At 33.7% G+C, this 14,051-nt stretch overlaps 1 protein-coding gene across 1 annotated transcript in view; it reads left to right on the forward strand.

Moving 5' to 3' along the window:
• Window positions 1-14,051, forward strand: part of LOC150107312 (attractin-like protein 1) — a 447,772-nt gene that overhangs the window by 88,874 nt on the left and 344,847 nt on the right. The window contains exon 6 of the mRNA XM_090391786.1: window positions 9,355-9,535. Coding sequence (XP_090247912.1) covers window positions 9,355-9,535 — 181 coding nt within the window. The remainder of the gene's footprint in view (window positions 1-9,354; window positions 9,536-14,051) is intronic.

Here is a 14,051-nt window from a genome sequence, read left to right on the forward strand (position 1 = left end):
TTGCATTACCCTTGTGCAATGGGATTACCATACATTCTTTCCACTCCTGTGGAATCTTCCCTGCTCTGAGACTCATATATAGCCTGATCAAAGGAACATCCAAATCAGCTGAACACTCTTTTAGTATCAGTGCTGATATTCCATCAGTCCCTATTGCAGAATTCTTATTCAGTTTGTGCAAATGCTCTAGTACCACCTCATACAGTATTTATTTATTTCATGTGCAAACTACAGAAAATGTAAGAGCATACATATAAATGACTAAATGCATACATTTAAAGAAATAGACATTAAAAGAATTGGGATTAAAAGCATACATTAAAAGACAAAAATGCCACTTGCATGAAATATTAAGTAAAAACATAAAATGTCAAATTTCACTCATCCAGTGACTAATATACTTTAAAGCTGTTTCATTACACTGCATTAAATCTTCTCAGGTACATATATTATTAATGTCTATTAAGCAGCATTGCAGAAGATGATCCATGGTTTGTCTTTCACCACATGAGCAGCTGTCATTGTCTGTGTAGTCCCACCTGGCCATATTCTGCTTTGATCTGCCCATTCCAGAACGAAATCTATTCAATGTCTTCCATCTTTGTCAGTCAAGATGTAAGCCGGAAGGAAGAGATTCGTTTAAGTTCAGAGCCTCTGGAGATTGTTCTTGCCACATTGTTAACCTTGTAGCTTTTATGGAATCAACCAATGGTTCCACTGAGTGAATAAAGCTTTTCCTTGATCTTAGCCTCTTATGTACTGCAACATGTCCATACAAAGGATGCCGTTCATCATTTAGTTGTTGTTTCTGCTCATATCACTAGACAGTGAGTATAGATTGTCAATTTTAGTAGGCTTAAGGCAGCCGGTAAGGTGCCGACATGCTTCATTAAGAACCTTATCAATAATTTTGACATGTGATGATCTTTCCCAAAGAAGGCTAGCATACTCGGCTGTCGAAAAGCAGAGTGCCAGTGGAGGGGTGTGCAGTACTTGTGGATTTGCACCCCACTGAGATGATGATAATCGGCGCAGAATATTATTACGTTTTTGAGTTTTAGCTGTTGTCTTCTCTATGTGTCACTTATAATTTATGGTCCTATCTAGTGTAACATCTAGGTAAGTTGGATTTGGATAATTGACCAGTTTCACATCATTCCATTCTATATTCAACTCTCTCCCCTTGCCTCCCTATTATTGAGATGGAAAAGACACATTTGAGTTTTACCAGGATTTGGTTTTGGTTGGCTTTCCTTATAGTAAACTTAAGGGTTTCTAGCTCTTGTGTAAGTTGCTTCTCAATGTCATCAAGGATTTTGCTTGATAAGCTATTGCCAGGTCATCTGCATATAAGAAGGTTCTTGACCGTGGATTTATAGGTTGGCCATTAGTATATATATATTGAAGCACTTCCCTGAGGTAGACCATTTTTATGGATATGCCATCTCTTTTTTCCTTGAAAATAACAAAGAATCTCCTCATACAGTGAAGAGGTATCAGTCAGCTTGATGTTGAATATACCAAGTTGATAGCTTTTGGTAAAATGGCCACTCATTAGTTGAACAATCTCTTCTGCATCAGTCATCCCTATAGCATCTGCATTCAGTAGAGGTATTCTTTCATATTCATTCTATACTTCATTTCATATTATTCATTCTACATATCATTTTATATTCATTTCATATTAGTTTAGTTGTTACTCTTCTGACCTGCTGCTTATAATTTTCATAAGTGACATCATCCTTAGGCACATGTATTCCTTCCACATTATCTTTTTCTTAAGAATCCCTTCTCAATTTGATTACACATCCATTTCACTCATATTTATTTTTCACTCTACGAACACATTCTGATATTGCATCAATTAAGTATTTTTTAAATGCTTCCCATGCACTGTCATTATCCTTCCCATCCGATAGCTGACACCATGTTGCAGAACCAAGCATACTCCTCAGGTAGTCATTATTTCCTGCTTTGAACTTCAGCATTCAACCCCTTTTCTGAATGGTCCATTCCTGAACTTACTCACTTCCCAAATGAGTACCACATGATCACTGTCACCAACCAAAGGCAGAATGGTTATATCATTAACTGAAATCCCTTCTGATACTAAAACTTCTGATAAAAAATTTTTATTAGTGTTTTAGTCATAGGTCTCAACTTTAAATGGATTCAAGTCATTGAATATCATTAGTAGCATACCCCCTCCTCTCCTCTCCTATCCTATCTATCCTTCCTAAAAATACTATACCCTTTACATTTGATACCAGTTAGTATAAGATTTAATGATTAAAAATACAAAGAGCCAACAAGTTTCACTAGCTACTGTCTAGCATTTTCAAGGCTGTACTGGTGTGAAAACAAATTCATTAAGTTACATGAAAACATATACTTTAGTAACTGCTAGGCCATTACATTTGATAATTCATGTTTGATGGCGTGCATGTGTTCGAATGCTTCCGTCAGAATCTGGTACATGACCACGTGTTGTGTAGTTTTTCTCATATTGTAGTTCTGTGAAGCTGAGAGAATTGATGAGATATTTCCATATGTCTCATCAATTGTCCACCTTGATTTCTATTTAAATTATTGCCTGCATAGCACCACTGCTGCTTCTTCTGTGTCTGTAGTCATTCTCGATGTAAGGCATAGAACTGTTTTTCCAATCTATAATGTTGTTTGATGTTGAGAAATGATAAGCTGAACCAGATGTGATGAGTCTATTGTGATTGATATCCCCCACATGTTCCTTCTGTCTTATTTCAAAACTTCTAGAGGTCTGCCCAATGTAAGAAAGGCCACACGTGCATGGAATTTCATATACTCCAGGAAATTTGAAGAAAGGTACCTCATCTTTGGGTGATCTTAAGACTCGTCTGATTTCTCAATATCAAATCACATTATAGATTGGAAAAACAGTTCTTACATCGAGAATGACTACAGACACAGAACTTTCGAAGAAGCAGCAGTGGTACTACGCACAGATAATCTGATTCTGACAGCCTCTATTTGGCCTGAATCCAGCTTCTTCACCAAGCTTTTCTTCTACAATTCTTCTCAACCGTTTCTCAAGTATACTTGCATATATTTTACCAGGAACACTCAGTAGGGAAATACCTCTGTAATTCTCACATTCAGTTTTATTTCCCTTTTTATATATGGGTATTATGAGAGCTCTACTCCAATCATCTGGAATTCGTCCCTCTGTCCAGGCCTTCTGTACTATACAGTACAGCTACTGTAAGGCTTTTATACCTGACAGTAGAACAACTTGAACATTTCTAGTCATTTCTGGATTTTGATGACTTTTTCTGTTTCATGTATGGATATGTATTCCTGATGCATGCCTGGTCAGTGTTTTTTTTCACTGTGCTCTCACGAACTGTTTCATTTAGCAATTTTTCGAAGTAATTATCCATTCAACAAGGATATCTTTTTCTCCAGTTTTCATGTCACCTTTATCATCTCTTATACTTCAGGTGCAAACTTTGTTTGTTTACACTTGGATGAAGGATTAAACCAAGAATATAATTTTTTGAATATAATAACATTACCAGAGTTCAAGATCAGTACTATCTACATAAGAAATCTGAATGGCAAAGAAATGGAGCTAGCTGAGGAATTGGATAAGTACCAGATTAGCATAATAGGGGTGATTGAAACGATAAAGTCAAAAATTGGTGAGATCGTTCTGAGCAATAAATACAAAATGTTATATTCAGGCAATGGCAATCAAGGAAAAGAACGGGTAGCCATAGTATTCAACACAAAATATGAGGCTAATCTTCTTGAATGGCAGGCAGTCTCAAATAGAGTGATGTGGGCAAATATCAGAATGAGGAACTGGAAATGAGACTTATTTGTGCCTATGGGGTCCTACAGAAGGTTCTACTAAGGTAGAGGTGGAGGAATTTTTTGAGGCTTTAGATAAAGCAACTGACACAGTGAAAAAGGAAAAGTTGGTCCTTGTTGGGGGTCTAAATAGCAGAGTAGGAAATGAGTGTCAATCATGCAAAAATATTTTGGGAAAATTTGGAGAAAAGAGCAAAGCTAATAATAATGGCAAATACCTGTTGAATTTCTGCTCAGGACATGGACTGGTTACTACTAACACCATGTTCCAACGTAAAAATGTACACAAATTCACATGGAGAGAAGAGGCAAGGAATAAGTAAAGTCTCACTGACTACATTATTGTTGATAGTGATGTTTTCTCCCTGGTGCAGGACACCAGTGTACAAAGGATTTGAAATTGGAAGTGACCATTTAGTCTTGTGCAGGATAAAATTGAATTTCATATTGAAAAGAATAACGTGTAAGAAAGTTTTAAAGCGAATAAAAGTTGAGCAACTCTCAGATGTGAACTGTACACTAAAATACGCAAACATTATTCATGAAAAAATGAAAGCGTTTGAGAACAGGAACCAAACCTTGGAAGTTCAGTGTCAAATCCAAAAAAATATTGATGATTCAGCCAGAGAGGCATGTGGTAAGGTTGTCTGCAAGAATAAAAAAAATCAGACCTCCATGGTGGACACAGGAAGTTAAAGAGGCAATGAAGGAAAAGATGAAAGCATATCAAAAGTTCCTGGCAAATATGTCAGCTTGTGCTCTTAGAGAATACAGACAAATGTAAGAAAGCTAAACACTGTGTAAAACTAGCTAAACAAAAGTCATTGAAAGACTGGTAAGAACATAGAAAATAAATATCAAGAAGGTAGCAAAATATTCTGGAGCTATTGAAAAAAGATCAGAAATGGAGGAAAGAGTGCTGTAAAAGTAATTAGAGATGATAAAGGTGATGCGAAAACTGGTGAAAAAGATATCCTTGATGTATCGAGTAATTACTTCAAAAAATTGCTACACGAAACAATCAGTGACATCACAGTAGTAAAAAACACTCAAAAGACATGCCTTCAGGAATACATATCCATACTTGAAGTAGAAAAAACCATCAAAGGCCTGAAATGTGGAAAGGCAGCAGGAGTGGATGATATTTGACTAGAAATGCTCAAGTATGGAAATAAGTCTTACAGTGGCTGCACTGCATAGTTCAGAAGGTCTGGACGGAGGGACGAATTCCAGATGATTGGAGTAGAGCTCTCATAATACCCATATAAAAAGGGAAATAAAATTGAATATGAGAATTACAAAGGTATTTCATACTGAGTGTTCCTGGTAAGATTTATGCAAGTATAGTTGAGAAACGGTGGAGCAGGATTGTAAAAGGAAGCTTGGTGAAGAAGAAGCTGAATTCAGGCCAAATAGTGGCTGTCAGGATCAGATTTTCACTTTATGACAAATAGTTGAGAAGATCTGTATTTAAGTTTTGTAGATCTGGAAAAGGCATATGACAAGGTGCCATGAGAAAAGCTATTCAAAACATTACAGTTGTATGGCATCAGTGGGGCATTATATCAAGCAATACTTAGTGTTTATTTGAGTTGTAAGTCAGCAGTTAGAATTGAAAGAACTACAGGATGATGATGTGATGTTATATCTGGTGTCAGACAAGAATGTACAATATCCCCTCTGTTATTCATTATGTATATGGATCACATTATGAAGGAAAGCAGTATTAAACCTGATGTCAAAATTGGAGATGTTAATCTCAGGTCTTTACTTTATGCAGATGATGTTATACTTTTAAAATCAACAGAGCTCCCCCCACCTTTCCTTGAAATTCATTGCCAGCCTCTATATCTCAGGCACCTGAGATATAGTTTTATGCATGCTTAAAAGTTATAACATACAGATCTTCTTCATGCCACAACAAAAATTAGCTACCTATATCTGCTCACCAAAAAAGGTACTCTAACTCCTGCAGATTTACATATTTCATATAGATTGGAAGAACAGCTAATATCTATCTCGATGAACAGAAACGAATCCATCATCCAGACTACAACCATTCTGGGATGGCAGATATATAGATTCCATGGATATAGATCACCAATAGATCACCAATAGATCACCAATATCTACTTCTGTACTAAAAGGGAGAGAACTCCCTTTTAGTACAGAAGTAGATAAAAATCAGAGACTTTCTGAAATTTATCACAACATTACAACATTCCTTAAATCTAGACAAATTTAGTTGTATCACATTATCACAAATCTAAGAGACAGTTATCTTGAGATCTTTACAGTTCCATTACTGCACTTGTAGAGGGCACTGCTTAGGAATGTAGAAGTCTGCCTTTTACAATAGGCCATGCTATTGTAAAATTAATTAATTTTTACAAATTGTAAAATTAATAAATTATTTAATCTGCTTATTGTGGCATAGAAGGTATGTTGAGCAGGTGTTCGACTCTTTGAAGACTGTAAAACAAATGTGTAATCCTGAGTAGGGTTTAACTATCTAGAAACCCTGGATTATTCTTATATCACCTTAACCCATACCTGCTCTGTGCCTGTTTGCTCATGCTTAATGTAAGCCCATGAAGAAGAAGAAATATTGGATTAATAATTTAATAGCTAAATAAGTTCTCTAGACCTGTTTCCTCCACTAAACATCAACTTGAGTGATAATCATCTAAACATCTATACCAGATTATTGAAATTATTTGTTATTTTTTGATAGCTTTGTGTGCCAAAGATGAGAAATATACTGAATAGCTCCAATTACTTTTGTCATGGAGAACAAATTAAAAAAAAAGTTGTCATATTCAAATACAACACTTTTTTTTTAAATTTGTTCTTTATAGTATTGGAACTGTATGCTTTCCATCTTTTTTCCTGATTATTAAATAATAATAAGCTAACGTCTTTTATCTGCTTTATAGGGAGTAGGCGAAGCCTTTAAATCCTATCTAGCTTTTGGAGATGGAGGGGGCAGTTCAGTCTCCATTGGTAGCCAATCAGAGAGAGAGTTGGCCCATGTTTATCACTAATTATAGGTGGCCACTGGGAAAATAGAAGATCTCTCTGTGAACATTAAAAATTTCAAATGATTACAGAACTATTCCATAACCAGTCTTGAATACCAAGCTTTGTGTGCATGCATGTATGTATAGGGAAATTAAGGTGGTGGACGAAATAGGCAAATCATAAAGTATCTTTCAACAACAGATAATTGTTTTGCTACTTTGAAATGTCAAAAATCATATCATGAATATTGGATACCCATCTGTGGAGTACCAACTTTTTTCAGATAATTTACCACTGGTTGAAACCCCCTCCCCTTCATTATCTCAATTTATTTCATTCTGTTTTCAGCTTTTCTCATCCATTGTATTCCTAACAGTTTCATGTTGTCATTTCTTTCTACATGCTGATACACTGAAATAATCACTCAGAGGAGTGGCTATAGTTAATTTATGTGGGTGGATGAATTAGTGGATGCAATTGAAATACTTTATCATCATCATCATTTAGCTTCTCAATGAGAGGGGTGCAGCACCATGTCCTTCCACTTCTCTCTGTTGTTGGCTTTCTTTTTTGTTTCTGCATAGCCATGTGATCTTGTCCATGATCTTATATCTTCAAACCATGTCCTTCGTTTTTTACCTCTTGATCCTTTTCTCCATAATTTTTCCTTCTAAAATTGTTAGTATAGTATCCTCTGTCCTGCTGAACCTCTCAGTATATGTCCTGCCAATCTCATCTTTCTCTGGATCATTTCCATGAGATTTTCAGAGCTCTCCTATAGCACACATTTCAACGGCCATTATCTGTTGTCATACTCTCTACTTGAATACCCAGGTCTCACTTCCATATGTGAAAACTGGCCACACTAATGTTCTTATCATTCTTTTCTTTGTCTCAATACCCACAGAACTTCTGAGCAGATTTTTATTTTTCCAGAAGGCATCTGTGGCTATGGCTACAGATGAAACAAAGTAATCAAATTACTGCACTTACTAATTGAAGAAGGTAAAGAGTTTGGATTAGATATAAATACAAAAAAAAAGACCAAATTTATAAATCTCAAAAGAAAACAGATCCAAGCCAGAGATATTCATAAACAATATGAAAATTTAACATACAACAGAATACAAATATTTAGACACTTACTTGTATGTTAAATTTTCATATTGTTTACGAATATTTCTGGCTCGGATCTGTTTTCTTTTGAGATTTCCATAAATTTGGTCTTTTTTTTTGTATTTATATCTAATCCAAACTCTTTACCTTCTTCAATTAGTAAGTGCAGTAATTTGATTAATTTGTTTCTGTTTTCTGCTATTAGAATGGTATCATCAGCATATCTAAGATTGTTGTATTTTATACCATTGATAGTTATTCCTATTTTTTGTTTTTCAATCTTTTTCATCTGTCTCACTATAGAATTACAAAATAAGAACAAAACCAGAGAAGCATTCCTGAAAGTGAAAGAACTTAATGGAAAGGCAAAATGTATACCGTCTAATAACATCAAGGAACAAAGATGGGAACATAATCATTGATAAGGAAATCATTGATGCAATTGAAATACTTCAGTGAACGTAAATTTTGAATCAATTTGTATATTATATGTATTAGATTTGCAACATATATACTTTGAGTATTCTCTAGAAGTGATATTCACTTGTAAGTTAAAGATGGCATTCTTCTTGAAGTATTACTGTATATAAATTAGTGAATTTTAAAAAAGAGTAAAGAGATGGAATCAATGGGCAGGATAATTTGAAAAATGAAGATATCATTAAAGAATTAATCATTAACATTAAGCATATGTTATGCAAACAAAATTTGCTGGTAATAATCAAAAATTGCTAACTCAAAACCAGCTAGAAGGAGTTTTGCAGTATGCTCTCTTTTGTGGTTCATAAAAGCAGAGAAAAAGTATGATGACATTTAAATAAATATTACAATTTGTTAGTATGATGTTCAATACATGTTTTGATAATATATATATATAACAAAAAAACTCTCATGGAATTATTTTCAAGGCCAACTTTTAGACTAATGTGAATTTATAAATAAAATATTGAAAGATACATTAAAATTACTATCATGGGGAAATTCCAAGTAAAATAATGTACTTGAAGCTGGTTTCACATGGCATGTCAGACATACAGTTAATCTTTTAATGGATTCTGATAACAGAAATGATAGATATCATTAAGGGATTTAAAGCTTGAGTAGGTAACCACATGACAGGATCAGCAAACTGTTGCTGTATTTAAGGTAAATTAATATTTATTTTGTGGCAGCTAGTTGAATGACTAATGGACTATACCCAAGTAAAAATGGACTTGTTATATTTAAATACCCAGTAATCAGATTTGTGCTGTATTTACTCTTGAAGAATGAATCCAGTATAGGATATAAATCTTCATGCAAAAATAATAAATTATGTGTCACTAACTGATTGCTTTAAAACTATACCCTATCTCTTATTTTTAGTGTCTGATACCTGGGAACTCATAGAAACTCGTGGAGCTATTGTAAAAGGTGGTTTTGGACACACAAGTGTTTATGATAGAGGAACACAAAGAATTTATGTTTATGGTGGTTATCATTCATATGGAACAGATGCAGCCTTAGTTGACTTTCTGTATGCTTATAATCCTTGGGAACATACTTGGTGAGGCTGTTTTCCTTCTTTATTAAGTAATATTTTTTATTAAAATGTTATTAGTTATAAGAGATGCTCCTATCTTTCTGGTCATCATGTTTTTTTAGAAGTAACCTCTGACTAACTTTCAGTTGTTACTAAGGATTGAAAAGTACCTTTGTATTTTTCATGCTACACTGCAGAATCAACTGTTGCATCATTATAGAAATGCTTTGAGTAAACATGCTGATGTTATGGCCATCATTTCAAAATTTTTTGGGTTATTTTGAAAGTTCATTCATAAGAATTTAAATATACTGATTTGAGAACTTTGTTATTTTAATCCAATCTATGTCTAATTGATCAACTTAGAAAATTACCAATACAAAACATTCTCTAAATAGTTAGTGCATTAACTGTTTAGAAATTAAAAATTTAGTTTTATATTAAAACCAAGATAAAACTGATTTCATATTATGAGCAAGTGGACCTGTTTAAAATAAGTTCAATAACTTAAGTTCCTGAAACATATACTTCCAGATGTACAGGAGGTGTTATGATTAGGGACATATTCTAGTCCAGTCATTGTTTAATTAGTTTCTCGCTACTGGTTTTCTCCAAATTTTTATATATGTATATATAAAATATACAAATTTATGAAACTTATTGACTATTAACAAATTAGCTGGCCTGGTTATTCAAGTATCATAGTTGTTTTCCAACTGGTAGGCTGCAGGTTTGAATCTCTTTATGGGAATTGATATTTGTGTGTGTGTGTGTGTGTGTGTGTGTGTGTGTGTGTGTGTGTGTGTGTCCTTAGGTGGTAGATGTATTTCATTGCCCAATGCAAGACAACCACTTTGATGATTGGAGGCCTGAAGTAGCTTGAAAACATTCTGCATTTGGTCTCTAGAACAGGGTTGCTGGATAAAGTAAAAATAAATAAAATAATTATAAAAATCTCTTAGCTCACTCATAGTATTAATACAGATGTACTGTAGGCTAACAGTGTTTCATGGATATGATTTATATAAAATATAATTTATGGTAATATATAGGTTTACCCAAAACATGCAATTTTCTTTTATGCTGTCAACATATTAAAAGGTATTATTTTAATATTATGACATTAATATTATCACCTTTTCATATTATATTAATAATTTAATATTATTTTAACATGTATTATTTAGTTATTATACTAATTAATGTAAGTAAATATATTTATTTGATTCTGTAAATAAATATATGCATGTTTGCTGTTGTGAATTTCTGTCTGAATTGCATTTTGTGGGCTTAGGCTGAAATTTTTCACTGATTTGTTTAGTGAAAGTTACTTAGGTAAATTTCACTATAACAATACTTTCTGTATGTTCTATATTACTTCTAATTTTTGTATCTATTAAGATTTTCATTTCTGTTTTGTATGCCGACATCTTGAGATCTTCAATTCTTCTGTTTTGTTGTTGATTGTCTGTTTCTGATCCATATAGAAAAATAGCCATATGAAACATTTAATTACTCTGTTTTCGTTTATTTCTGTTCATGTTTAATCTATTTTTGGAAACTGTGCTCCATAACAGCTTTCCAAGCTTTCATGTCTCATGCACGTTCTTTGCACTGTTTAAGATTATGCTTCATGTTGATTTGGGTAATGTGGGGTTTGCATATTGCAGTCTTGCCATGGAAACCCATGTTGTGAACTTTGGTCTTGAATGTTTTTGTGCAGATTCGTTTAATAATTTATACGTTTTTTTTTTTTTTTTATGAGATTGTAGGATCCCAATCTATAATCTGATAAGCAGAGAAGTTCTTAAGGAGATGATTCATTTTTCTGTTTTGGTCCATAATAACATTTGCATTTGCTTTATCAGCTTTGGTTATTATAATTTTTTTGTTCCTGTATAACTTAAGTGTTTATTTCTTTAGGTAGAAAATGTTACTCCTGGTAGGTTTGGATTTCATCAGATGGCCACACCAAGATGAATATTGTTAGCCAGTGTGGGTGAGAAATCATATGGCCACATTCCACACTATTTCCAAAACTGATACTTTTTTTGGGGAGTGATAGTGAAATTATGCCCTTAACAGTGCATTGACAGTGTCTTCTGAGAGTGCCTGTGACAATAGATTTGCCACTACATGCTCTGTGGTAGTTTTGATTGAGAAGTGTTATGTTGTTGAAGATTTTTTTCAAATGGTGGTCCATAACTGCGCTATGGTGATGATGTGTTTGCTGCTCATAGCACAGGCACATTGGATATATTTTTAGCACTTTTCAACAACCAGCATCCTAAACTAAACTTTACAACAGAAAAAGAAAGTAACCATTGTATCCCCTTGCTAGATACTAGTAATGTGGTAGCAAGTTTTCTGTTTACAGAAAAACCCACACATACATAAGCCATCACACACCCATCCCAACAGTATGGTAGGGCATCCTTATAATGCTTACTCACCAAGCCCTTGCAACTCAAGGACATTCACAGCACCATTTTAGCAATGGCTATAACCCTATTATAAAACAGATAAAATACTGCATGCCCCCCCCCCATCCACATATTAAGGATTTATCAAAAAAAAAGCTAGCTAAAGTTCTCTGCAAATATGATCTCCATGCCACTTTCAAACCATTCATTCAGTTAGCTATTGTCATTTGTTTTCCCTAGATCAACTTCATCCTCTTGCAAATCCTTTAGAGATGGACTTGCAAATCAGTTAAGATCTGCCTTGAACACAGAAATTACACCTGCAGGCATCTGTATGGCAATTGGGATTGGCGGATCATGTTCTGGATATCCTTCCATGTAGGATTAAATGGAAGAAGATATTGATATTACACAGACGTATGGTTGCTTTAATTGGCCAAAGATCTTGGAGACAGCCATTCAGAAACCAGACAGCCTGACTTCAAATTAATTTTATGGTTATCTGCTTCATAGAGGGCACAAAGTTAAGACAGTTCTGTTTCAGTTACAGTTTGAATTGTTTCCAATGATTTAGATGTGCCTGTGCGCTTGTCACAGTTATGATTTGTGCTCTGAAGATACTGGGTTTCTAGAAAACCAACAAAATATTAAGTTTAAGAAATAAATTTTTTTCTCTTTCTTGGTGTGAGACACTATTATGAATAAACAAACAACATATAGTCCTTTCTGTATGTATAAAGAGGTTTTTTGTGGGAAATAAATACATGATTGAGGTTTGTTGACATTGGAGTTAAATATATTATAGGATTCTAATCGAAGAAAGGTTTATTATCAGTGCACAGGGACGGACTTAGGCATGGGCTTTATGGGCTTCAGCCCAAGGCCTCGTTCAATCAAAGGGCTCCTTCGCGGTCAAAAAAATAAAAATAAAAACAATTTAAATTACAAATTTAAGAAAAAATAAATTATACCTAGTAATAAATTATATATACTAGGTAATGTTAACATAAATTTTAACATTACCTAGGTACGAAAAATTTTTTCGTACCTAGGTAATGTTAAAATCGTTAATTTGCAACATTATTGGATTTGAATTAAATATCAAATATCAATGTTTTAAATGACAGTAAATAGTAAATATGGCTCTGTCTTCTATCGCCTCTGTCGGTAGTCAGTAAAATCAAAATATACTTTGTCATTTGTCAATTATACAAATAATATAGCAACGTTGGAATGGGAGTACAAGTCTAGCTCATCCTGATCATCTAAAGCTTGTTAGCTTAGCGTAGCTCTCACATATATACTTTCTGCTCTCACCGTTTGACATTTGAGGTTATGTATAGCACAGTATAGTTGAATATTAAATAGTCATTAAATAGTTACAGTGATATCATGAACATATTAAAAACGTTTAGTGACAATATAGATGAGAAACTTGATTTTCGAAGAGAGGCACAGAAATTATATAATGATTTGGTGAAACTTGAAACTGTGATTTTAACTGTTTTTTGAGAAGAAATTTTAGAGATTCAGTTTAGTTAGTAAAAAAGTTCAGACCCTAGGCTTAGACATATGTGATGGTGAGAAATTGATTACGTCATTAGAAGTGTTTGTGAGCAACTTATGAGAACAATCAGATCAGAAACTAAACGAATACGAGGAGACAGCCAAAAAATTAAGTACTAGTGTGGAAAAAGAATACAGTGATTTAAAAAAGAGACTTATTACTTCAAATTTTTTGGAGAAATCTACAGAGAAAGTTTCGCTAAATGAAGCAGAAAAATTTAAACGGGATACGCTGTACGTTGCATTAGATAAGTTGATTATGGATTTAAACAGAAGAGGCCATGTTTACAGGGAATTTAGCAAAAGATTCAAATTTTTAATGAATTTGCAAGACATTAATATCGAAAATATTGACTTGGAAAGTGCACGTAATGTTATTGATTATTATTCGGATGATATAGACGAACATTTAGTCAATTAATGCATTCGGTTAAAATCCTACTTACAGACTAAGCCAGATTCATATGACTCATGCGGTGATATATTCAAGCTAATTTATGAAAAGAAACTTGTCGATGTTTTTCCGAATTGCTATAAATTTTTTTTGGCCT

Source organism: Typopeltis vanoorti, chromosome 4, assembly GCF_054136105.1.
Source record: "Typopeltis vanoorti isolate ZY-2024b chromosome 4, IOZ_Tvanoo_1.0, whole genome shotgun sequence".
Taxonomy (NCBI): domain Eukaryota; kingdom Metazoa; phylum Arthropoda; class Arachnida; order Uropygi; family Thelyphonidae; genus Typopeltis; species Typopeltis vanoorti.